This window comes from Lepus europaeus, chromosome 17 (genome assembly GCF_033115175.1).
Source record: "Lepus europaeus isolate LE1 chromosome 17, mLepTim1.pri, whole genome shotgun sequence".
Classification (NCBI taxonomy): Eukaryota; Metazoa; Chordata; class Mammalia; order Lagomorpha; family Leporidae; genus Lepus; species Lepus europaeus.
In genome coordinates this window covers 77770856-77795992 of record NC_084843.1, presented here as the reverse complement: position 1 = coordinate 77795992, position 25137 = coordinate 77770856, and the positions used below count along the sequence as shown (strand labels likewise).

General features: G+C 53.1%; 1 protein-coding gene across 1 annotated transcript; it reads right to left on the bottom strand.

The window, feature by feature from the left end:
• On the bottom strand, window positions 1-24315 carry TMEM273 (transmembrane protein 273). The gene is made up of 5 exons (XM_062214312.1): window positions 24269-24315; window positions 7496-7549; window positions 6965-7105; window positions 5565-5595; window positions 1-25 (listed from the first exon to the last, which is right to left on the bottom strand). Exons 1-5 carry the CDS (start codon window positions 24312-24314, stop codon window positions 1-3), a joined length of 297 nt encoding a protein of 98 aa, XP_062070296.1. The 5' UTR covers window position 24315.
• Window positions 24316-25137: the final 822 nt, after the last annotated feature.

Genomic DNA, 25137 nt, shown 5'->3' with positions numbered 1-25137 from the left:
TCACAGCTCAATCACCTGTGCGTCTCTGCAAAGGAAGAGAATCCCCTTGAAGGCTTCAGGCAGAGCATCCCCTGCAGGTGCCCAGACTTGCGTCACGCAACTCAGCAGACACCAAGTGCACCAGCCGGTCCCAGCGCGGTGGGACACTGCTGGTGCGACACAGCCGGAGACCCTTCGGGTGGCTTCTAGAGAAAGGGGAACGTTTCTGACGGAGCTCAGCTAGGGGGCTGTGTTCTTGCCTGCCAGATGGGGGCCCACAAGCCTCATCCACTTTGACGAGGAAAAGGGAAGTGCTTGTTCTTTGAGGCTGATGGGTACTCTGCGGGGAGGGGAAAGTGTCACTTCCTGTAGCTCGGAGTTTGTGCATATCAGAGCAGGTGCCACAAGGGACAAGGTGGATGACCTACGGGAAGTCAACGACAAGCCCCCTGCATACAGCAGAGGGGAAGACATCGCTGTGCTTGGTGCACCAGCTTTGATGGGTGGGAAGAGCAGCACAGACGTGTTTGCAAACAGTGTGTGGGGTGGGGGGGACTCAGAAGAGAAGTTGAAGCCACCAAACCAGACCCTGACATGCTAGAGCTCGGACTGGAAGCTGGGGAGAGCGCCTGCTGTCACTTTCAGCTAAGGGCGACATGCACACGACCACATTTGCATCAACTTCACATCAACATTATCTATAGGGGCCAGCGCGGTGGTGTAGCAGGTAAAGCTGCTGCCTGAAGTGTCGATATCCCATATGGGTGCAGGTTCAAATCCTGACTGCTCCACTTCCAATCCAGCTCTCTGCTGTGGCCTGGGAATTATTATCAAGATTATTATTATTATATTATTATTATCAGATTATTATCAAGCCCCTTCTATCAGGTTCTATTTGCCTCTCAATCAGAAAACTTAATTGTAGCTTAGACAGCACCTTTCTTAGCTCCTCTAATAATGACTCTGTCCTTTGTTCTAGGCCCTGTCTAGTGCACTTGGGCCTCATTCCTTTGTAATCATAACCTCTACTCTACCACCAATGGCTCTACTCCCAACATGTGTGTACTGATGGTCCTCTTCCCCACTTAATGCTGTATAATTGTTCAAACCTGGTAAATGCCACTCTTAGGATCATTGGTTACTATCCTCACTCTGTCTTTTATGACCTTGTCTAAATATGATCAGAGTCGGCAAACTTGGAAGGCTTCCATAGCCTTGGCAACTCATGACGACAGCCTAGGATGGTTACTGGCACCATAAACTAGAGTGCCAATTTGTTGGGTCAACAACAGGAACCACTGTGCACTTGCTCCTCATGTGGGATCTCTGTCCTTAATGTGCTGTACATTGTGATTTAATGCTATAACTAGTACTCAAACAGTATGTTTCACTTTGTGTTTCTATGTGGGTGCAAACTGTTGAAATCTTTATACTAAATTGATCTTCTGTATATAAAGAGAATTGAAAATGAATCTTGATGCAAATGGAAGGGGAGAGGGAGCGGGAGAGGGGAGGGTTGCGGGTGGGAGGGAAGTTATGGGGGGGGGGAAGCCATTGTAATCCATAAGCTGTACACTGGAAATTTATATTCATTAAATAAAAGTTAAAAAAAAAACAGTAGAAGATGGCCCAAGTGCTTGGGCCCCAGCACCTGTGTGGGAGACCTGGAAGAAGCTCCTTGCTCTTGGCTTTGTATCGGCCCAGCTCCAGCCATTTCAACCATTTGGGGAGTGAACCAGCAGGTGGAAGACCTCTCTCTGTCTGTCTCTCCCTCTCTGTCTATAACTCTGCCTCTCAAATAAATAAATAATAAAACCTTTAAAAGAAAATAAGGCCATACCTAAATTATGAACACAAGAGAAAGTCAGCATCCAAGCCCCACCCAGGTGTGAGACATAACAGGAAACTCCATGAGACAAACAGCCACGATAGAAAACGCTCAGGAATAAACTTCATAAGGAATGAGATCCCCGTAAGAGTAAAATCCGGAAATTTCCCCAAAATACACAAAAATAGACTTGCAAAAAAAAAAGGAAAAGTCTGTCTTTTCTTGGAAGACAACTTCGCATCACTGAGGCGTCAATCATCTTCAATATAACAGGTGACGGCCACGCAGGCTCACAAAAATACCCAGGTTGTTTCCACGGAAGGATTCTGAAGTGGATTCTAAAATAGATACGGGGGAGGAGCTGGGAGGGAACAGCAAGCGTGCAGCCACAGAAAGGGAGCCCGGTGTGGCATGTTGGAGTGGGGGCACCCGTCCTCCAGGCTCTGGGGCACACGGGGACCAGTGCAGGACGTGGAGCCAGCAGCACACGGACACTAGAAATACCCCAGGTTCACGTGGCAGTTCGGAACACTGGGAAAGCGGCAAGAGAAACACTGGGCAATTCGGTGCCTTTTCAAAATGGGAGTGCCATGGTCGGACTGCCACTTGACACAAAGGGAAAATTGGACCCGTAGCTCATCCCACGCACCAGAATAACTGTTGAAAGACTAGGATCAAAATAGAAATAGAAATTATACAAGTACTAGAACCATATGTCTGTGTGCACACTTGTTTATGTACAGACATGTAAAGTTTCTAAAATGTTATGAAAAATTGTTTATATGTAAAAGGAGTTATAATTGAGCACATATTTGTAAAAGAAACACAAGAAAGATACACTAGGGGGGCCGGTGCTGTGGCGTAGTGGGTACAACTGCTGCCTTCAGTGCTGGCATCCCATATGAGCACCGGTTCTAGTCCCAGCAGCTCCACTTCTGATCCAGCTCTCTGCTATGGCCTGAGAAAGCAGTAGAAGATGGCCCAAGTCCTTGGACCTCTGCACCTGCCTGAGAGACCTGGAAGAAGCTCCTGGCTGCTGGCTTCGGATTGGCCCAGCTCCAGCTGTTGTGGCCAATAGGGGAGTGAACCAGCAGATGGAAGATCTCTCTCTCTCTCTGTCTCTCTCTCTCTGCTTCTCCTTCTCTCTCTTTGTAACTCTGACTTTCAAATAAATAAGTAAATCTTTAAATATATATATATATATATATACACATACACTGGGAACCATTGGAAATGGGATTGTGAAACCAGCGGACAGCGAGAGGGTGGGGTGGACAGTTATGGGAAGAAGGCTCTTCTGGATTTATCTGCCTGCATAAGCAGATCTTTGAGCCCTGTGCATGTCTTACATACTCAAAAGGAAAAGGCTTTTTTTTTTTTTTTTTGACAGGCAGAGAGGGCAGTGAGAGAGAGAGACAGAGAGAAAGGAGGAAAAGGCTTTTTAAAAAGAAGCACTAAAAATAGCATACAGAGTGAAACAAGTGTGTTTCTCCAACTGCACAGAGGACATAATGAGGTTCAATTGGACACAACACTCTGTGCACACACAGAGGGCTCAATTCTAAAGGCAAAAAGTGCCCCAGAGCCATTCTTGAGTTCACCAAGCAGGTTTGTCGTTGGAGAATGTTGTGATTCTGGAAGGACTATCTCAACGCTATAGGGTTGAGCCAGTGTGTAAAAGCATTTCCGTGGCTGATACCAAGGCTTTGAAGCAGGCCAGACTGAAGCGGGAAACGGAGAAAGCTTAGGGCATTGAGCTTGTGACTTAAATGCAGACACCTTGGCCCTGACCGTGGAAAGGACCGGGAAACAAGGAAACCTCAGTAGCCAAGAGCAGTGAGCACACACACTTCCCAGATCTTGGTCTCTAAAACTCACTCTGCAGGGAAAAAAAGAAAAAAGAAATATCAGGCTCCCTGGGGAAATAGGTGATTCAGGGTGAGCCGGAGATCAAGGCTACAACTTCTTTTTTTTTTTTTTTAATTTTTTTCTTATTTATTTATTTTTTTGACAGGCAGAGTGGATAGTGAGAGAGAGACAGACAGAAAGGTCTTCCTTTGCCGTTGGTTCACCCCCCAAGTGGCTGCTACGGCCGGCGCGCTGCGCTGATCCGATGGCAGGAGCCAGGTGCTTCTCCTGGTCTCCCATGCGGGTGCAGGGCCCAAACACTTGGGCCATCCTCCCCTGCACTCCCGGGCCATAGCAGAGAGCTGGCCTGGAAGAGGGGCAACCAGGACAGAATCTGGCGCCCCGACCGGGACTAGAACCTGGTGTGCCGGCGCTGCAAGGTGGAGGATTAGCCTGTTAAGCCACGGCGCCGGCCAAGGCTACAACGTCTGAAGTCTCCGAGGGTGCAGGAGCCTCTGGAAGTGACTGCACCGGCCAAGTGCAAGACAATCTGAGCATCAGAAAGAATCAGGGTGGCAATGAAATAAAACACAATCAAATCTTTGGGGAAAAAAAACCTCCTCCTCTCTTCCTTCTTCCCGTCCCCTACCTGTCTTCCACAGAAGAGTGTCAGCTCTGAGATGCTAATATAGGAACACACTCAGGTGGAACTGCCGACGGCAATACCTGGGTCTAGCAGGGTTGGGGGAGGAATCGCTGAGGGTCAGGATATTGTGATGGTCCCTGAGTGCAAGCCCTTGGGTCATTCACTAATTTAAAAGGGGACCTTTTAAGCTCTACAAAGCGGAGGGCTAGCAGCGGCTTCCGTAATCAAGCCACCAAAGTGTCACTCACAGGGAGATGGCCTGGCCACCTGGGCTCCCTGAGCAATGAGATAAAAGACGTGCAGCAATGCACTGTCACCTCCATGGTGTTCTTGGTGTCCCCCACCCCCCCAAAATCAATCTGGATCTACTCAAGGGAAAACAACCAGACAAACACAGAAAATGGGCATTATATGAAATGCTGGCTTAGGTACTTCAGAACTGACCACGCTGTGGGCGCAGTGACAGAGGGACTGTGACTGGGCAGGAGAGACAGGAGGGCTAGGAAATAGCCTGAGACCTACTCCAATTTTCAAACTTGTCACCGGCCACGCCCCTCCCTCCCATGGTGCATTTCTTCTCCCCTTCCTCTCCCCACCTGCCTCGCTTCACATTCCTGCACGGGGCTTTCCAAGCGTTTACTGCTGAAGCACCATTCCAGCCACGCCTGCCTCTTGCAAAAGGCACGCAGACGGTGGGGGTAAAGCCCAGGAGACCAAAGCTCAGTGTATCTGGGGGACGGGCAAGAAGACTGCTATGTTTTGCTAACTTCTCTGTGGCTTTGAAGATTTTTCCCCTAGGACAGAGGGCAAGAGAGGAGTCGGGAGACTGCCCCAGCCTGGGGTCACCTTCCTGGGTTGGTGTGACTGGGGCTGCCACCCTGGGTAGGGAGTGTGGATGGTGATGCTGAAATTCACACCAACCCCGTGGAGAGAATACCATCTTCCCTAGTGGCGGGGGTTGTCCAGCTGCGGTGCTCAAAATCCCAGCCCCCTCTGCAGCCCCTTGCTGTGCAAGCTTTGCTCACTTTGAGCCCCAAAGCCGGTGATCTAACCCAGGGACTGCTGGAGCCCTTGAGTGCGACAGCCTGCCACACCCACCCCCACGACACCTGGTGCTACAGAGGACAGGGCCAAGTGTGCATCTGAGTCCCCTGCAGAGGGTGCCCCAGGGCAGAGGAGGGCGGGAAAGACAGGCAGTGGAGCAAATGGCAAAGACAGAGGGAAAAAGAACGCCTTCCCTGAGCCCTCTGGCAGCCACCTTACCTTGGCATCCTCTTCTTCCGTGCCGTGCTGTCTGGAAACAGAGGGAGATGAGCGTTAAGAAGGAGAGCCTGCGACCACGCTCTGGCCCGCCTCATGTCCTGGCTGGGCAGGTGGCAGCGGGGCCAGAGTCAGCCCTCCTCGGGCAGAGCCGAAGGGTTCCCTGGGCTGGAGCCACTACTCAGGCATTGCTCTTGATACAGTGCTCTGCCCCCTGCCCCGCCCCCTTCCTTTGCACCACTGGAGCTTCCAGTTCTAATTGTGAGTGGGGCTGGGTGTTCTCCAGGGTCCCCCAGGATCCCCTTACCTCCCCCAGCTGCAACCCTGCTCCAGTCACAGCTGCAACGGCCAGGAGCCCAGTGGGGCTCCGCAGTCCTGCCCCCAGGGCCACCACGTGGAAAACTGCTCACTTTGCTGGCGACATCCTGCAGTGAAGGGTATTCAGCCCCATGTTGCATTTTGCTGGTGAAACTTGCAAAACTGACAGTCCCAGGGTCCACCTGGGAGGCCTTCCCTGCAAGTGTCACAGGGTATGGACACTCCCAGTGCGGCTTGCATGCACCCAGCTCAGTTTGCGTTAGCAGTGAGTAGGACTTGCCTAACTCAGGAAAACAGGTGCAGCTGGGCCCACAGAGGTGGTGTGGGCAGCAGCTCCCAGCACCCACTCACTCCTGGGCCCAGCCTCAAGGCACCCAGGAGCTGGATTTCTCTGATTATATCAGCTGAACGGAAATTATGGGGGCTGGCACTCTGGCGTACTAAGCTAAGCCTCCACCTGTGGCACCAGCATCCCATATGGGCATCGGTTCTAGTCCCAGCTGCGCTTCTTCCAATCCAGCTCTCTGCTATGGCCTGGGAAAGCAGCAGAGGATGGCCCAAGTCCTTGGGCCCCTGCACCCACATAGGGGAGACCCGGAAGAAACTCCTGGCTCCTGGCTTCATATCGGCCCAGCTCCAGCCGTTACGGCCAATTGGGGAGTGAACCAGCAGATGGAAGACCTCTCTCCCTTCCTCTGTCTATAACTCTGCCCCTCACATAAATTAATTAATTTAAAAAAAAAAAAGAACCGGAAATGGGAAATGGCTGTTGGAAGCCAACGTCATTTCCTCTCGCTACCTGATTCTCAGGTACCAAGAGCAGAAAAGTGGAAAAGTAGAGACAGGAACGCAGAGAAAGAGACAAACAGACACACAGCTATAGGGACAGAGACGGGACAAGCATCTGAGAGCCGGAGCCGGAGAGAGGGAGAGACAGACAGACACAGACAGGCCCCTGGCTCGGTCCCTGGGCCTTTATTCTCTCTGCAGCCAATGCTGTGGAGTTGGCCCAGCCGGGCCCAGGCGCCCCCAGTCAGCATCTCGGCCCCGCCCCGGCCCCGCCCCGGCCCCGCCCAGGCCCGTACCGCTGAGGCCCACAGCAGTGCTTCTCAGGTCTGAAGACTCGTTATCCAGCAAGTGCTTCCTGATCACGCAGATCTTCAGGGCCAGGAAGCCGGCGGAGATGGCCACGCCCACGGCCGCCCCGATGATGGCGTACTTGAAGTCTGCAGTGTGGGGAGCAGTTGGACCCCAGGGCTTCAGACACGGCTCGCCCCGCCGTGGGTTTCCTCCTTTCACGTTCCCCCAGGGAGCTGCAAAGGCCCCCACGTGGACCGTGGGTTCTGCACGCCCTTCCTGAGCCCGTGTGCTCCCCGCCGTGTCCCTGTCTTTCTAGAACATTCTTCAGGAGTGGAAACCCTTCTCACCTTTGAAGACTCATTCACATCCAACCCAAGACAGCGTAGCAGAGCCAGATAAAGTGGTTAGCCACCCCGGCAGCCCTAGAGGCGAGCACGGCCCTTGGTCTGCACTGGCCAGCAGGCACTAGTACCCAACAGCACACACACACGTACACACACACACGCCTGCCTGGGATTTTTTGCAGGGCCACCTACCAATGTCAGTTCCAGCAGCCTTGCCTGTCTCCAGCACTTGAGCGCTTCCGACATCTGCAAAGACAGAAAGCCCCGGGCCTGCTGAGACACGGCCTGGCCCCACTTGGCCGGACAGAGCTGCTGAGGTCAGGGCAGGAGGTCACCGGCCGGACCCAGGTCCCCAGTCACCCACGCCCACCCACTTGGGCTCCAGGCCCTTCCGCTTGGCCACCACTATGGGAAGCCCCGGTCTCCCTCAGTGACTTGGAGCACTCAAAAGCCAGCCTGGGAATGCAGTAGTTCAACGAAACCAGCTCCCAACACATGTGTGTGTGATATCTGCTGACATGGGGCCCTCCCTCTGGCCTGGGCTTGGCTCCACCCCTCTCCACCATTACCTGGTGGTGGCTCCAAGTCACTGCCTCCCAGACCCTCCCCCCGTGTGGGCTAGCTGTCCTCCCCGTGTCGCTGTGGTTGACAATCGCCTTGAGTGACATGAATGTTGATTTAACACGGCCCAGCACTGCCGTGGGCCAGGCACCTTCCTAGGACCTTGTAAATTTTCAAACCACTGGATGAGCCTTTTTCTTTTTCTTAAAGATTTGTTGATTTATTTTGACCACTGGTTCGCTTCCCAGATGGCCGCAGCGGCTAGCACTGGGCCAGGTCAAAGCCAGGAGCCAGGAGCTTCAGGCGGGTCTCCCATGTGGGTGCAGGAGCCCAAGCACCTGGGCCGTCTTCTGCTGCTGTCCCAGGTACATGAGCAGGGAGCTGGATGGGGAGTGGAGCAGCCGGGACTGGAAGCAGCAGCCACGTGGGATGCTGGCGTCGCAGGCAGCGGCTTTACCTGCTCCACCACATAGCTGAGAGTACAACCTGACAAGGCTGACACAGGCAAGGCAGCGGTGTGTTCGTATCTGCAGGGGGTGGCTCCCAAGGTCCCTAGCGGATGCCACCAATGTTTGTGTCCTACACACACAAAAAAAGCTTAATTTAGAGCCCCGGGGTTGGGGAACAGCAGTTTAATCTGCTCCCAAGGAGACTGAGAAGGCAGCGGAAGATGGCCCAAGTACTCGGGTCCCTGCCGCCCACCCATGTGGGAGACCAGGGTGGTGGAGTTCCTGGATCCTGGCTTCAGCCTGGCCCAGATATGGCTGTTGTGGTCATTTAAGGACAGAACCAGCAGATGGAAGATCATTATCACTTTCTCTCTCTCTCTCTCTCTCTAATTAAATAACTCTGTTTATAAAGTTTAGGGCCCAGCATTGCAGCACAGCGGGTTAACTTGCCACCTGAGATGCTGGTACTTGAGCCACCAGTTCAAGTCCCAGCTGCTCCACTTCTGATCCTGCTCCCTGCTCATGCTCCTGGGAAAGCAACAGAAGATGGCCCAAGTACATGGACTCCTGCACCCACATGGGAGACGCAGATGGAGTTCCTGGCTCCTGGCTTCAGCCTGGCCCAGCCCCTCCTGTTGCAACCATCTGGGAGTGAACCAGAAGATAGAAGATCTCTCTGTCTCTCTCTTTCTCTCTCTCTCTCTCTCTCTCTTTCTCTCTCTCTCTCTCATGCTCTCTCTCTCTCCTGCTCTGCCTTTCACATAAATAAAATAAACCTTGAAAAAATAAAAATGAGGTTTAATTTCTACAATAGCCACAATTAGAAAATTCACCACAGCTAATAATAAAATAGAGCAATTATAACAACACACTTAAAAAGTTATTTACAACTCAGGAATCGTTTATTTCTGGAATTTTTCCATGGGGTATTTTCAGACGGCCAGTGACCACAGGGATCTGACACCACAGAGCTGGAAGCCGCAGATCACAGAGTGACTCTGGTGGGATTCCCAGGCCTTCAAGGCCAGGGGCTGGGTGGGCGAATGGTGAGGCCGCATCTGAGTTTTGCGCCCACGCTTCCCATGCAGGCCCTGTTTCTCATCAAAGGCAGAGGCCACTTGCCCGGGACAGGCCAGCTGTCCCCAGCTGAGCAGGAATCTGTCCATGTCCCAAGCCCTGACTGCCCTCCCCACCACCCAGGGTGAGTGATGGCCTGGACAGTTGGGCTCACCTCTCCAGAGGCCAAGCCGTCCTCCCCATGGCCATGGAGGCCAAGGGCAAGACAAACAGATGGCAGAGGATGGCTTTCTCCTGTGTGTGTCTGATGGCGGAGGAGGTTCATTGTAAGAGTTCTGGAATTTTCTGGTGGTTTAAGCGGAGATAAAGCCCGGCAGTTCTGAACTGGAAACGCACAACCCTATTCTGATCACCGGTCCTTTCGGAAATGCAAACTCCTCCCTGCCTCCTGCAGGGGGAAGCCCTCACGCAGGGCACCTCCAACACACACACGCTATGACGACAACCCTGTTCTCTCCGTTCTCTGTAGCCCAGGCGGGGAGCTTCCTTCTATCGGTCGCTCATTGTTTCTTTACATCAACCCTGCTGCTGTGGGCAGGGGAGTGGGATCCAGAGGTGGGAACAGCCACGGTCAGCCGGGACCGCCCCCTGCGCTCTGAGCCACCTAGGCTGCAACCACGCCCTGCCCTGGGCCATTTGCTGATGCTTCTGCCTCTCTCTCTGTACTGTTGAGGCAGGGGCAGGAGGGCGGCCAGGGCGTCTATCAGGGGGGCCAGGCCCCTCAGTGACAACCTCTCCCTGCCCCCCCCCACCACACGGACAGATGCACAGATGGACATCTTGCCTGGTCTCCCACGCAGGGGACCACCCCTTGCTGAGCAGGCACACCCCGCCCCCTGCTGGTCTCAGTCTTCTCCATCAATTGGCCCAGCAGGTGCCCTGCTCCCCCCTGGGGGGGGGGCACTCAGCTGCTCCTGCCCCGCCCTGTCGCAGGGGTCCATGGCTGGGCTCAGCGCAGCCCTCCAGGCCCTGTCCCCTAATCCCTGCCCTCCAACAGGCTTCCATCTCCCCTCTCTCCATGGGGTCTCTTGCTGGGAGACAGACCCGGGCCTGGGGCCAGCTGCACACGGCAGTGGGCAACGTCCCAGTCATTCCTGCGAGCCAGGCTGACGGCCACTCGGGGGCAGCCTTTCCCCTCCTTGGGGAGAGAAGGCTGCAGTGCCGCCTGCCCTCCATGCCCCAAGCTCGGAGCCCAGGCCACAGCCAAAGCGAAGGAGCTCCTGGGTGAGAATTCATTCCCAGCAGAGCAGCTCTGCCCACCCTCCCCCACCTCCTGCCGGCATCATGAGTCCCTTGCGGGCTGAGACCCCAGTGTGAGTTCCTCCCCACCCTCCCCCACCCCAGCTCTGCAAAGCAGCTGCAGGAAGGAGGACCCTAGAAGGGCCCAGCGCAGCCGGAGGAGTCCGGAGGGCTCCGAGGTATGCGAGACCCTGGCATCAGAGGAGGCAGCAGCAGCCTCCTGGGGCTCGCTCAGCTGGGATTCTCTCCTGCAACAAGGAGGCCAGACCTGGGGAGAGCGTACAGGGCTGCACAGGGACCACAGACTCGCCGAGGCAGTGGTAGACCCAGAGCTAGGCTCATCCAGGGGCTGTCCACACCGAGCCGGGAGCTGGGAGCTGGCACATGGCGCTTGCTGCTCGCCATGGCACAGAGCAGCAGGCTGCCTCTAGCTGGGCTCGTTGATGTTCTGGAAGTTTCCACAGCCTCCAGCTGGTCAAATCAGGCCCTGAACACACAAGCGGGTCCCCTTTAATACTGCCTTGCTCGGTCTCTGTTGGAATCCGACCCGCTGAGAACCCATCGCTGGCATCCAGACTTCTCTGTGTTGGCCACCTGTCGGGCCCACCCTCGATGAGGGGGCTGACTCTCTCTGCCACCCATCTAGGCAGCATCGGGCTGCGTGGCTCCCACTTGTGGGCCGGTGGGCGTGCCCGCACTCAGATGTCGCTCCCTAAGTATCTGAATTAAAAATAGGGGTGAGGCTGCCCTCTGTATGTGTCAGTGGATGCCTGGCCACATTCAAACATCGCAGAGCAACGCCCAGATGCAGAGCTGGTGAACAATTTCGGCTGCAGGAAGGAGCTTTGGGTGTCCAAAGCCAGCATCCGTCCTCTCCTCGAACATTCCACGTAAAGGAATAAAGGCCCTGCAGGCTGCTCCCACAGGACACACAAGAGCAACCCGAGATCCACACCCCCACCACCACGGAGGAGGAGATCACACGCTGATGGGAGACAAGATTTAAACCAGAGACTGCACGCCTGGTCTCCACGAGCAGGAGGACATCCGAACCGGTGTGCCTGGGGTGGACGTGCATTGGGTAGGCAGCTGTGGCCATCAACGCCTGCAGGGTCTTGGTTTTCCCCCTGGGGAGCCACCTCCATGTGCCTCCTGCAGGACCAGATGGCCGTGGGAACCATACTGCTCAATTAACATATTCCTGCTTCCTGTCAACCGTGATTGGTGGAGAAGCAGGGCGGGTGCTCCAATCCTGGCCAGTAAGACTCTACCCTGGGACTTTGGGGGCCATATCATCCAACAGAAGTGTGTTCTGGAATTGAGAACTGAGGGGCTGTGACCAAGTCCTAATGGCTGGTTTCAGGCTCCTGAATCTAGCTGTGCCTGAAGTACCACGCCTTGGACTTTTCCAGTGTCTCAGCAAAGAAACATCTTCTCTTTCTCCCTCTTACCTGAGCTAGGCAGCTGGCATCAACAACCCAAGGAATCCTGGGGACTCAGGTGGCGGGTGCTGCTACAAGCGAGTTGCCACACAACACAGACTAATATGCACCTGACTAAGGGGCTGAAAGCAAAGCAACGCTCTGTACCCCTGGGCCTTTGCACGTGCTGTCTTTAGTTCATGCAGTCCCTGTTGGAAAGTTCTTGCTTATCCTTCCAGTCCCAGCACAAAAGTCGCCTCTGCTGGCAGTGCCCTCTTGCTCTCTGTTCACCCAGGATCATCCTGGCCACTCTGTCTGTCCTCTCCCCTGCCCTGAAGATTGTTCTGGAACAGGGAAAACACCAATACCCCAGGGTGGGCTAGCAGGCCCCTCAGAGCTTGGCTTGGATTCCTCTCCAGGGAGATGTGGAGGGGAGTGACAAGGTCAGGTTTATAGCACTGAGCCACATGGGGTTCAGACACAGAGAAACCAATCAAGTGATGGTATTGCGCTGTGACCCTGCCTGGCCTCCCTTGCGAATGCCTCTGCCTACCCCAGGAGACTGGGAACCCCAGAGGCCCAGGAACACAGCCTGCAGCCCCCAGCATGCGAGAGGCTTGGAAAGCAAATGGGACATGCAGGGTCTGAGAAGGAGGGGCTGTCCAGCCAGGCTCCCTCCTCTGCTGTTTCCGTCTGCTCCTCTGAAGACAGAGGTGCAAGACTCTGACGTGTAGAGAGAACTCGCCAGAGCCCCTGGCTCTCGCCCGATTCTCCTGAGCCTCCTGCAGCGCCAGCTGCCCTCGAGGTCCGAGTGGAGCACCAGGCACTGTTCTAACCGGGCTGCCCTGGGTGCTGTGGGGGCTGCCGGAGCTGGTGCAGAGCTCAAGAATAGCTGTGCTCCTTGGACCTTGAACTTCTGGTCCTCTGTGGGACTTTAGGAGCTGGAAAGAGGCAAATCCACTGCAGCTGCAGGTCCGGCCCCCTCTCTGGAGCCAAATGCCAGGCTCCTGCTGTCTGCATTGGCTTCCGCCAGGGTCTGGAACCTTCCCTGGCATTGCCTGACCTGCAGAATCCTCAGACTTGCGGTCGTAAGGGTCGCCCTATTCTGTAGTCCAGAGAATGCGACTCGAGCTACAAGTGTCAAGTGAACAGGATGCCCGCCGGAGGCTGACTGTGCTGTGTAAGGGTCTAAGAGAAAAGAAAATGCAGGAGAAAGCAGGGCCAAGCTGGGAGGGCTCCGGGGCTCTGTGGGCAGCCTGCAGATGCCTCCATAGTCCCCAGAGAGCCCCCACCCACGGAAGCAGAGAACACAGGAGACCTCAGTGCAGAGCAGCCGCGCTGCAAACCCAGCTGCAGACCCCCAGCCTGATGTCCGGAGAAGACGGCAGTGAATGAGGGTTTCTGTCCGCAGGGCATTCCCGCCGGCCAGGAACGTCCACGGCCATTGCCACCGACAGGTTGGGGGTGAGGCCCAATGCAGGCCAGGGTTTCAGGAAAGCCTCTTTGAGGGGAATCACATCTTACACCTGTGCCCCGGATGCACCGCTCCTGCTGTGACCAACATGCTGGCAGGCAAGGGTCCCAGACAAGCCAAGGGTAGGGGGGAGTCCCAAGGCTGGCCTTGAGGGGTGGTGGCTCTGGCCCATCCCTGCCCCCTCTCCTGCCCCACCCCTCCCCTGGCTCAGGCTTTGCACACGCCTCTGTGCCCTGGCCTCTTGTCCCACACCACCCTGGCCACCCTGGGCACAAGCAACCTGAGTTCTTCAAGGCTCTGTCAGCCAGGTCACGGCCACCCCGGGCAGAAACGGGAGGTGGGAGGTCACAGGAGGCCACCGGGCAGGCGGAGAGGCCAGTGGAGCCTGGGAGACACCAGGGTGAGGGCCTCCACCTTCCAGAAATAGCAACGTAATTAAGAGGAAAACAGTAACGGGGGGTGACCAGACGGTATCCAAGCTTGTGCCCACTCTGTTGGTCCTGAGCAATCTTTGCTAATTAATTCTTAAAGATTCACACACTGGGATTAAAACACTCAGCTCACAGAAGCCAAACAAATCAATAACTCTTCAGGCTAATGGAGGGGCTGCCCCGGGGGGAGGGGCTGCCCCGGGGGGAGGGGCTCTGGGCCCTGAGAGCTTCCCCCAAAGGCGGGGAGGGGAGCTTCCCAGAGGTCCCAAGCCAACGGAGACCGGGGAGTGGTGACCCTAAGCTGCACCCAGTGAGGGAGCTGATGCTGCCTTGATGGACACCGGGGTGCTGGCCTTGGCCTTGGGGCCAGATGTGAGGACTCACAGCCAGAACACCCAGAGAATCTGAGGTCTTGCACTCCCTGAGGGGTGGGTCCATCTCTGAACCCCTCTGAAATGTCCCTGTGACCCCACAGTGGCTGGGAGGGAAGGCTCTCAGGGAGGGGCACAGGTTTCCATTGTGCCTCTGGTTGCTCAGCGGGTGGGGCCTTGGGCCCAGCTGAGCTCAGCAGTGCCCTCTGCATTGAGGCCACACACAGAGGGTGGCTGAGGACCTCCCCCTCAGCCTGCCCCCAAAGCATGCACAGAGACAGGTGGGGCTGGGGACCACCTCCCACGAGCAAGCAGTGGGTGGGTGGGGGAGGAAGACCCTACATGGAGATGGGGATCCTGGGGGGGGGGGATCCCACCAGCAGGAGGCTGGGAGAAAGGTATACAGATCAGAAAGAGGTGCTTCTTCCCAGCAAGGCGCAGGGTTTGATGTTTGCATTAGTGCCGGAGCTGAGACCTCCCAAGGCCCGGGCATGGCCGGCGGAGCCCTGCCCGGCCGAGGGATGCTGGCGCTGAGACGCGAGCGGGCCTGTTTTCAAGGCTGCGTCTCAGGGCCTGCTTCTCGGAGAGCAGTGCAAGATAACTAATTAATGATGGCAAAGGATCGCGTGGAGGAAAGGGTTGCATAACCGTTAAGTGGTGGGGTTATTATTATTCATGCAATATTCATCGCGGGCTTTTCAGCTGCGCTCCACTCCGGAGTCCCTGGGGACCCTGCCGAGGGGAGCGCTGGATGACAGTTGGCCCTGGCCATGACGTGGCGGAGGAGACAGCGGCAGGCCACCCCGGAGCCCCTGGGCAGACCCAGGGCGACCGCCTGTTTCCCTGCTGCGTGCCAGGCTCTGTGCCGTCTCCCGGCTGCAAACTGCAGAGCCCAGGGCATGCCCCATGCCCAGATAATCCCCGCTTCAGACAGGTCAGGAAAATGCGCATCAGGAAGAAGCTATGCACAAACGTCGAATTTTTTCCCTACAAATAAATGTATCTTTTCATTCTATTTTCTACGGACATTATGAAGCACCCTTGCATTTAAGCAACGAATCAACCACACCACGGCCCAGCCCACATCCCCCTGGGGACCCTGCAGTCCCCTCCCCAAGGGTCTCCTTACTGAGTGGGGGGCTCAGTCCCACCCACTGCCCCCCAGTGGTGCCAGGGTCTTGTGGACACAGTGGGAGAGAGCCAGGCCTGGCCCAAGCCACCTGGAGTCCCTGGACCCTCTAAGGCCAAGGATGGGGCTTGCCCTAGCTCAGACTCCCCACCCCCTCGTACCGCCCAAGCCCTGGCCTGCCCCTCCAGCAGTGACCAAGCTGAAGAAGGAAGCAAAGCTCTCTCAGATCAGATCTGTTGCAACTGAAATAAAACTGCCCCCTCTGGGCGATACTGCTCGGGACACCTGTGCCCCTGGGGCGGAGTTCTGGCTCCACCCCCAATTCCAGCTTCCCGCTGATGTGCACACGGGGAGGCCGCTGGTGACAGCTCAAGGAGTGAGGCCCTCGCTCCACTTCTCATCCAGCTCCCTGCTAATGCACCTGGGAAGGCAGCACAGGACAGCCCATTTGCTTGGGTCCCTGGCACCCAGGTGGGAAACCAGACTGAGTTGCAGGCTCCTGGCTTTGGCCCGCCCCAGCCCCACCCCAGGCTGGTGTGGGCATCTGGGGACTGAGCCAGCAGATGGAGGATGTCTGTCTGTCTCTGTCCCCTCTCTAGATTCCCAGAGGCCTCCAGTTTGTGGCTTCTGTTTCAACTGCAGTGGCCCAGAGCGCGCGTGCGTGCACACACACACACACACACCCCTCCCCTGTATCTGGGTGCTGGCCCCCTTCCTGATCTTTGAGAAAATTTCCAAACATCTTTGCATATGAAGATAGCCATACACATGGGTCCCAGAGCCAGGGTCCAGGCAGGCAGTGGCCTCCCTGGGGGACAGTGACCCTCCTCTTGAGACTCACATGGTGACGTACGAAGTCTGGGGTTGGAGCCTGGCTCTGGGCAGAGTCCAGAGTGGCTAGAGAGTCACTAGGTTGAGTTGAATACGGTGTCTCCATGGGGCCCGTGTGACTCACTTGTCAGGGTTCGTTTGCAGTGTGCCCAGCACCCCAGAGTCAGCTCAGGGACCTTCTGTGAATGTCTCCAGGTTCAGGGATGCTTGGTAGCCCAGGCTTTCTCCCCAGACAGTAATACTCCAAATTGGCTCATTTCAGACCCCCATTCCTAGAACAATGGCACTGGCTCACTTTTCCCCATTCCTCTCGCTAAGCATAGCCAAAGCCCTGAGGTAACACCTTCAGATTAAAAAGCAATGCCGTGGGTAGGTGTTGTGGCAAACCAGGTTAAGCTGCTGCTTGGGAAACCTTCATCCAGTATCAGTATGCTACTCCTCCGCTTCTGGTCCAGCCTCCTGCTAACGCTCCTGGGAAGGCAGCAGATGGCGACTCAAGTGCCTGGGGCCCTGTCATTCATGCTAACTCCTGGCTTGAGCCTGGCACAGCCTCGGCTTCTATGGTTCCAGCAGATAAAAAATCTCTCTCTCTCTTCTTCTCTCTCTCTTTCTCTCTCTCTCTCTATGTCTTTCACTATCTCATTCTGCCTTTCAAATAAAGAAACAAACAATGATACAATAAGGAATTCTGAAAAGAGTAAAAATAAGAATAATTTAAATACAGTTTCATTCGCCTCTTAATATTTCCAAGTTACACTGGAGAGTTAAAGCTAAAAAAAAAAAAAAAAAAGCACTGCCTAATGTAGTGCTCAATATATAGGAGAAATATTTAAGACAATTATAAATGGAAAAGTAAGGGATATAGTGGCATATTTTTATATGCATATTTATCTGAACTGATAAAAAGTTGACTCCTGTATTCTGTGATAAGTCCTGAAAAGGGAGTGTAATACCTAATGCAGTCACTACAAATGTTATGAAAAGCAGTATTTTCAACAACACTATGGATTAGTCAAAACTGAATCATAAAAAAGTCCAAGTAACTCACAGGATAATGAGAAATTAAAAACAGAATAAAGAGGGACCAGCCCTGTGGCCTGCAGAGCCAGTATCCCATACAGATTCCAGTTCGAGTCCTGGTAGCTCTACTTCCAATCTAGCTCTCTGCTATGGCCTGGGAAAGCAGTGGAAGATGGTCCAAGTCCTTGGGAGACTGGAGGAAGCTCTTGGCTCCTGGCTTCGGATCTGCACTGTTCTGGCCATTGTGGCCATCTGGGGAGTGAACCAATGGAAGGAAGACCTTTCTCTCTGTTTCTCCCTCTCACTGTTTGTAACTCTACCTCTCAAATAAATAAATAAAATCTTTTTTTAAAAAAACCTTATGGAAAATGGATTTATACATCAATGTATTTTGAGGCAAAAAAAAAAAAAAGAAGAAAAGAAATCCAGGCACAGTTTTTTCATAACGTGCATTTACATGAGCTTTCTGTTAAATTTAAGAGAGAGAGAGAGAGATACTTAAAGTCAGTGAGAGATTCTATCCACAGGTTCACTCCCTCCCCAAATACCCACCAATGGTTGGAGCTAAGCCAGGCTGCAGCCAGGAGCCAGAAGTTCATTCCAGGTCTCCCACATGGGGGCAGGAAACCAAGTACTGGATCCATCACCCGTGCTGTGCCCCACAGTGTGCATCAGCAGGAAACTAGGATGGCTCTCAAACCCAGGCACTCAGACAGGAGCACTGGGGTCTCATCCAGCATCTCAGCCATTGGGCCAAACGCCTACACGACCCATGAACTTTTTTCAAGACTGCTGTGTTAAAAGTCAGATCATCATGTCACGTGATGTAAGGAAAGCATTTGACAACACTCTGCATCCATTCATGAAAAAAAAAAAAAACAAACAAACAAAAAAACAAGGAACTAGGATCAGAGGAAAAGTCCTCAACGTCATAAAGACTATATAAAAACACTTGCAGCTCACACGTTTAAAGCTGAGAAATGGCTTACTTTCTCACTGAGACAAGAAACAAGACAAGGATGTTTGCCATCAGCACCCCTGTATAACACAGCCCTGGATGATCCTGCCAGGCCAAGCCAGGCAAGCAAAGAAAAGAGACTTATTTTGGGGGAGGAAAAACTAAAATGGCCCCTATTGCCAGATAATGTGATGGTCTAACACCAAAACCTCCGGGGGGGAGCTGAAAAATAATTCTTAGAATAAGTGAGTCACTAACTCAATACAAGATACAAGAGCAACACACACAAACCAGTTGGATTCTGTTAAGTCTATCAGTCATACACAGGAAGGAAATCATTCAAACCAAGGCTGGCTTGTGGAGCAACACAGGAAGCCACTACCTGCTATGCCCACATCCCATGTAAGGCACTCCGGTTCAGTACTGGCCACTCTGCTTCTGATCCAGCTCCCTGCTAATGCACCTACAAAGGCAGTAGATGATGGCCCAAGTGCTTGGGTCCCTGTCACCCATGTGGGAGACTCAGATGGAGTTCCTGGCTCCTGGCTTCAGCCTGGCCCAGCCCTGGGGTTCATTGCAGCCACTTGGGGAGAGAACCAGCAGATGCAAGATCCCTTTCAGTGTGTATGTGTGTGTCTCTCTCTTTTTCTCTATAACTCTGCCTTCGAAATGCATCTTTTAAAAAGAGAGGAATTTTAAGAACAGTGTAATTTAGCATCAAACAAAAAAACTTAAATATTTAGTTTGAAGTCTAATAGTACGTGTGCACATTTCATATGCTAAAAAAGCCACAACATCAAAAGAGATCAAAAAGGATCTTAATACGCAAGAATATGCAGGAAGTTTGTGGAAAGTGCAACATATTAAAGCTATCAAATCTTCCCAAGCCGATCTCTTGTTTTAACTAAAAACCCAGTAAGATTTCCTGTGTAGATTTGCAAAAGACGATTCTAAGATTCACAAGGAGAGGCAAAGTGATGAGAACCGCTAGACAAAGTGTTGACAAGACAGACTGAGCAGGTGGGCGCTCGGCCGTCTAGAGAGACTTGATGCAGCTCCAGGAACCCACCCTGCGAGGAATCAGCTGAGGCACAGACACACACATCAGAGGAAAAGAAGTGAGAGCCGCAGGATGGCCCCACCCAGCACCTGCTTCTCAGGTCGAGAAAGGAAGGCTGGGTGTGCGCTTTTTCTTTTTCTTTTTTCACTCAGTAGTGCCAGAGCAAGTGGCTGTCTGTGGGGGCAGGGTGGGGAATTTGTTGAACTGTATGCATATCTTATACAAAAATGAACTCGACCTGAAACATGAAACCCCAAACTCCCAGCATTTTAGGAGAAACATCTTAGGGATTTGAGGCTTGGCAAAAACTATGACGTGATTCCAAAAGCAAGAGCCAGGACAGAAAAAAGCAATAAATCCGTCTTTATTAAAAGTAAGCACTTTGGGTCTGTGAAAAACTCTGTTAAGCGAATGAAAAGACTCTCAGTAGCCTGGGAACAAATCCGGGTAGATGGCATGTTTAATGAAAGACTTAGATGTAGAATATGTTAGTATCCAACAGTAAAACCAAAAAGAAAGCAATTCCATGAGGAAATGGGTAAAAAATGGCCAAGCGAAGTCTTCCTCTATCAAGGAACTTCTCCAGCCTACCTGAGGTCCCAGCATCCCCCGGTGCCTTCCGCTCCCCTGCCAAGAGACCCTGGCATGTTTGTCTTGCTTTGTTTTCCTTACATTTCTGAGGCCTTCATATGCGGCCAAAGAAAAGTTCTACGAGAGTGCTTCAGAAAGTTCCAGAAAAAGTCAAATAAGCAGATAAGTGTATTGTAGTGCAAAAAAAAAAAAAAATGGAAATCCACACATAGCAGGGTCTTCAAAAAATCCATGGAAAAATGTAGATTATGAAAAAATTTCATATTTTTTGCACCACACTAAAGTTAGCCTTTCATTCCATTTTCCGTCAACTTTCTGAAATCCGCCTGTCCACCAAGAATCCTCTCTCACTAAAATTCACAACTGCCTTGGCAGCAACCTGGATCAGGGGAGAAGCTGTCAAGAAAGATTTTTACAAAGATCTCAGGGACTAAGAGCCCAGGCATAAAGTGATGACTTTGACTTGTAAGATAAAAACGAATTTAATTCTCTTTACCCAGGCCTCTGCCATCTTTTCATTATAAATTAAGGGGTGGAGGGGGCTGGGGGGAGCCTCTGCTCTTCCCCATAACTGGCTCCTTCTGTGAAGAATGTTCTCAGCAGTGGAATAAAATTAAAGGGGTATTGTATTTCTTTTATCATCATGATGATAATAATACATAGATTTCAATGGATGCTTTCCAACAGCATTAAAACGGAGACAGATGGCTGACACTGGAGCTGGAATGAGAGCCCACAGGAATATTTTATATTGCAGGGTTTTGTTTTTTTTTTTTTTTAATGGAAGATGTACACCTCTTATAACATGCCTGGAAATTTCAAAATTTTCAATATTTTAGCAAAATTTAAAAGTATTAATGGGCAGGTATTGAAGTGGCAAATGATTGATTTGGAATGGGCTAATCACCTAACCTGACAAGCAGTTTTCGGTCTTACATCATGATGTCAGCAGTAAATAGTGCTCCAGAGGCACATGTCTGAGCAAGATGGCCACTGAGCAGAAATCAGATAGGGAGTGGATAACCCGGATCCAGTCATTAGGGAATATTCAGGCCAACCCCCAGACGAGGGCTGTCTCGTGGGGAACAGGGAGTGAGGGACAGGAAGCTGTGACCTCACAGCTCACATCGTGAAACACAGGGCTGGGCAGACGTTCTGAATTCCACAGGCTACCTTGGCAGAGTCAGCCCATGCCACCCCTGCCCCACAATGGGGTCCTGTCCTGGAGGCTCAGCAAAGGCCATAGGGCACACTGTTGGGCCCACTGGGGGCCCTGGAATGTCTTCAGTAGAGCGCATAAAAGTGCGGTGTCAAAGCCGAGGTTTCTAATCAATACTGACCACACTATGATTGTCTAAGACAATACCTCTATTCCTTTTTTTTCTTTTTCTTTTTCTTTTCTTTTTTCTTTTTTTTACAGACAGAGTTAGACAGAGAGAGAGAGAGAGAGAGAGAGAGAGACAGAGAGAAAGGTCTTCCTTTCATTGGTTCACCCCCCAAACAGCTGCTACGGCACACTGCGTTGATCCGAAGCCAGGAGCCAGGTGCTTCCTCCTGGTCTCCCATGCGGGTGCAGGGCCCAAGGACCTGGGCCATCCTCCACTGCACTCCCGGGCCACAGCAGAGAGCTGGACTGGAAGAGGAGCAACCGGGACAGAATCCGGCGCCCCGACCAGGACTAGAACCCGGGGTGCCGACGCAGCAGGTGGAAGATTAGCTTAGTGAGCCGCCGCGCCGGCCAATACCTGTATTCCTAAGAAATACACACCGAGGGCCAGCATCACGGCATAGCAGGTTAAGCCGTTGCCAGCGATGGATGGCAGCATGCCACATCAGAGCACTGGTTCAGATCCCAGCTGCTCTGTTTCCGACCCAGCTCCTCGCTAATGCACCTGGGAAAGCAGAAAAGGATGGTCCAAGTGCTTGGGCCCCTGCAACCCACATGGGAGACCAGGATAGAGTTCCCGGCTTTGCTGGCTTTGCCTCTGGCTGTTGGGGGCATCTGGGGAGTGACCTAGCAGATGGAATCTCTCTCTTTTTCCATTTCTTTCCCTATCTCTGTTTTTCCTTTTGTCTTGTAACTCTGCCTTTCTACTAAATAAATATTTTTTAAAAAAATTAAAGTTAGATCCTTTCTTGAGGCCATGCTCAAAAGTGTATTTCAAATAATTCAATACAACCATTTTAAAATAATAAAAAAACATATGTTTCTTAGACAAGACAGGAAAATCAAATAGACAAAAAGGAGAAGACTGATCACACTTGATATCACGTGCAGAGACTTGGGTCCAACAAAAGATGCCGCAGAGATAAGAGATCAAGTTTTGCAAATGAACAGACAAATAACTAACGTCTTGAAAAAAATACACGAAAGCCCAGTCAATACAGAGCAGTTTATAGAAAAGAAGACTGGCTATGCGATTCACTCTAGAGAAAATGGCTGTTCCCCGTATGGCTGGGGACACACAGCCTGGAAACCTCAAGGTCGTAGTTTAAACCTCTGCGGTCAGCAAGAATCGAGAAGTGTGACAACATCAAGTCCTACAACGTGTGCAAGCAAACAGATACGGCCATACCCTGGTGCAGAGCGATTTGGCAACACGAAGGGCCTTCAAAAACCTCCCAGAAAGTGGAGATTAACAGTTACCTTTATTTTGGATGCAAAAGGGTTCATGCAAATGCATTCTGGAAAACCACGCATGCATCCCGAAGACTTTTTTGTATCAAAGGAAACACCTGGCCATTGCATTTTTCCAGGAACTTTTTTTTTTTTTTTTTTTGACAGGCAGAGTGGACAGAGAGAGAGACAGAGAGAAAGGTCTTCCTTTTGCCGTTGTTTCACCCTCCAATGGCCGCCGCGGTAGCGCGCTGCGGCCGGCGCACCGCGCTGTTCCGATGGCAGGAGCCAGGTGCTTCTCCTGGTCTCCCATGGGGTGCAGGACCCAAGGACTTGGGCCATCCTCCACTGCACTCCCTAGCCACAGCAGAGAGCTGGCCTGGAAGAGGGGCAACCGGGACAGGATCGGTGCCCCAACCGGGACTAGAACCCGAACTTTTTCAAGTACTTTCATAGACTGAAAAAGGAGAACTGTGTATGTTGACAGAGCAGCTGCCTCCCACCGAGAGCACCGGGCTGCCACAGTGGGGGCAGGCAGTTGGAAACAACCCCACCCTCATCCTGGGAGTGGATACATCAATGGATAACGTGTTTCCCCGGAAGCCTGGTTGAGATCAGAGTCAGCCCAGGAGCAGCGGCTGCAGGGTGTTCGCTGTGCAGTGTTTTCCACGCCCACAAAGGCAGGAAGGCGCACAGCCCAAACCAGGAGCTGCTCGCCCTGCTGCCCAGGAAGCCAAACACCTCTGCGTCTACTGTGTGATTTCTCTAGTGGGTGTGTCTCTCTAACTTCCAAGACATCTATTCCTAAAAAGGGGAAAGCAAAAAACAAAAAACACCCACATTTCAATACTTGTAAGTTCAGAGTATGGGGACCCAAGGATGCCACGTCCATGTAGCTTCTTCAAATACCTTTTTCCAGCATTTCCAAACCTCTCCATCCAACTGCTCTCTGTGTAAGGGGGACAGGGGTCCTGGGTCTGGCTCATTTGCACACTCTTGTGAGCCTGGATGCCTCAGGGTGATGGGACAGAGACCACCGCGCCTCCCCCTCCCGTATGTCCCCTCGCCTGGTCTTCCACCCTCACACACTTGGTTAATGAGTTGTACAAGGTAACCCCTGGGGTCCCCCATACCAGTCAATTAAGGAAAAGACAAACGCTGTCTCACCTTGCTTTCAACAGGCTGTCCTGTAATTTGTGTGTGTGCACAGACATTTTTTTGTTGAGTTCCAAATTAAGAACATGTATGATCATCAACCTGCTTGCTAAGGAGACAAAAGGAAGCTCAGGCTGTGTTTCCCCCCAGTCCGTCTCTTGGGTGGGTAGGCCGGGTGGATCTGTAACTGTACAACGGTCCCCCTGCCACTTCGGCTCTGTCCACGTCAGTTCTCGCTCCGTGTCCCTGCTCCCCTCAGAGTACATGCAGTGTAGTGCCAGTGGTCATCACCCCTCCCCTTCCACTGGTTCAGAAGCTTGTCCCAGTTTTTGTCAGCAAAAGAGCTCTGGTCAAAACCCAGATTTTTCTAGATTCCCAAGCCCAAAGTTCTTTCTGACCATCAGCCCAGAAAGCAAATTGTAAGCTAGGGTTGAAATGACGCGAGAGCGCTGCTCACTGCGGGATCCCAGCGAGAGAAGTCACCCATGCCTGCAGGACGGACAGAGCCTCGCTGGCTGATGGGGTTCACAGAGGCCCCCAGCTCAGACGACGGCCACCCGGCATCCACACTCGCCACTTACCCAGGAGGAAGAGGAGGGCCCTCCGCACAGGACTGCCTAAGCCCATGGCTGCCGCTTTGTTCCGGCTCCCAGCAGGGCAGGAAGACTGAGCTGCAGGACCCACGGCTCCGGGTCACAGGCTGCCCGTGACTGGGAGGAAGGAAGCCCCAGCCCGGAGGCTGCTGGTTGCTCTAAGCCCTCTGCGAGGGGGCAGGGCCAGGGAAAGCGCAGGCGTCCAGCTTCTGCCAGGGGCTGGAACGGAGCTGGCCTGGGATCAGAGTGCACTGCCGTGGACTGGGGTGCTACCCCTAAGGATGCCTCCTAAAACCATCCCACAGAGCAGGGGGACCCAAGTACGATTTCCTGCCCGGAGATCCGTGCCGGGAGTCTCAGAGGGCAGCGTGGGACAAGCTGGCCTCCCCACCCCAACCCTGGAGCAGGAGCGGAAGTAGCCCCCCAAGCTCAGCATCCTGCCCAGCACTGCTTGGGTGCCAGGCACCCCTCCGAGTCTGGAAGAGCCTCTCTCCCTTCTCACAGTAATATTTTTTTTTGACAGGCAGAGTTAGTGAGAGAGAGAGAGAGACAGAGAGAAATGTCTTCCTTTGCTGTTGGTTCACCCCTCAATGGCCGCTGCGGCTGGCGCACCGCGCTGATCCGAAGCCAGGAGCCAGGTGCTTCTCCTGGTCTCCCATGGGGTGCAGGGCCCAAGCACTTGGGCCATCCTCCACTGCACTCCCGGGCCATAGCAGAGAGCTGGCCTGGAAGAGGAGCAACGGGGACAGAATCCGGCGCCCCAACCAGGACTAGAACCCGGTGTGCCGGCGCCGCAAGGCGGAGGATTAGCCTAGTGAGCTGTGGCACCAGCCAATATTTTTAACTTTTATTTAAAA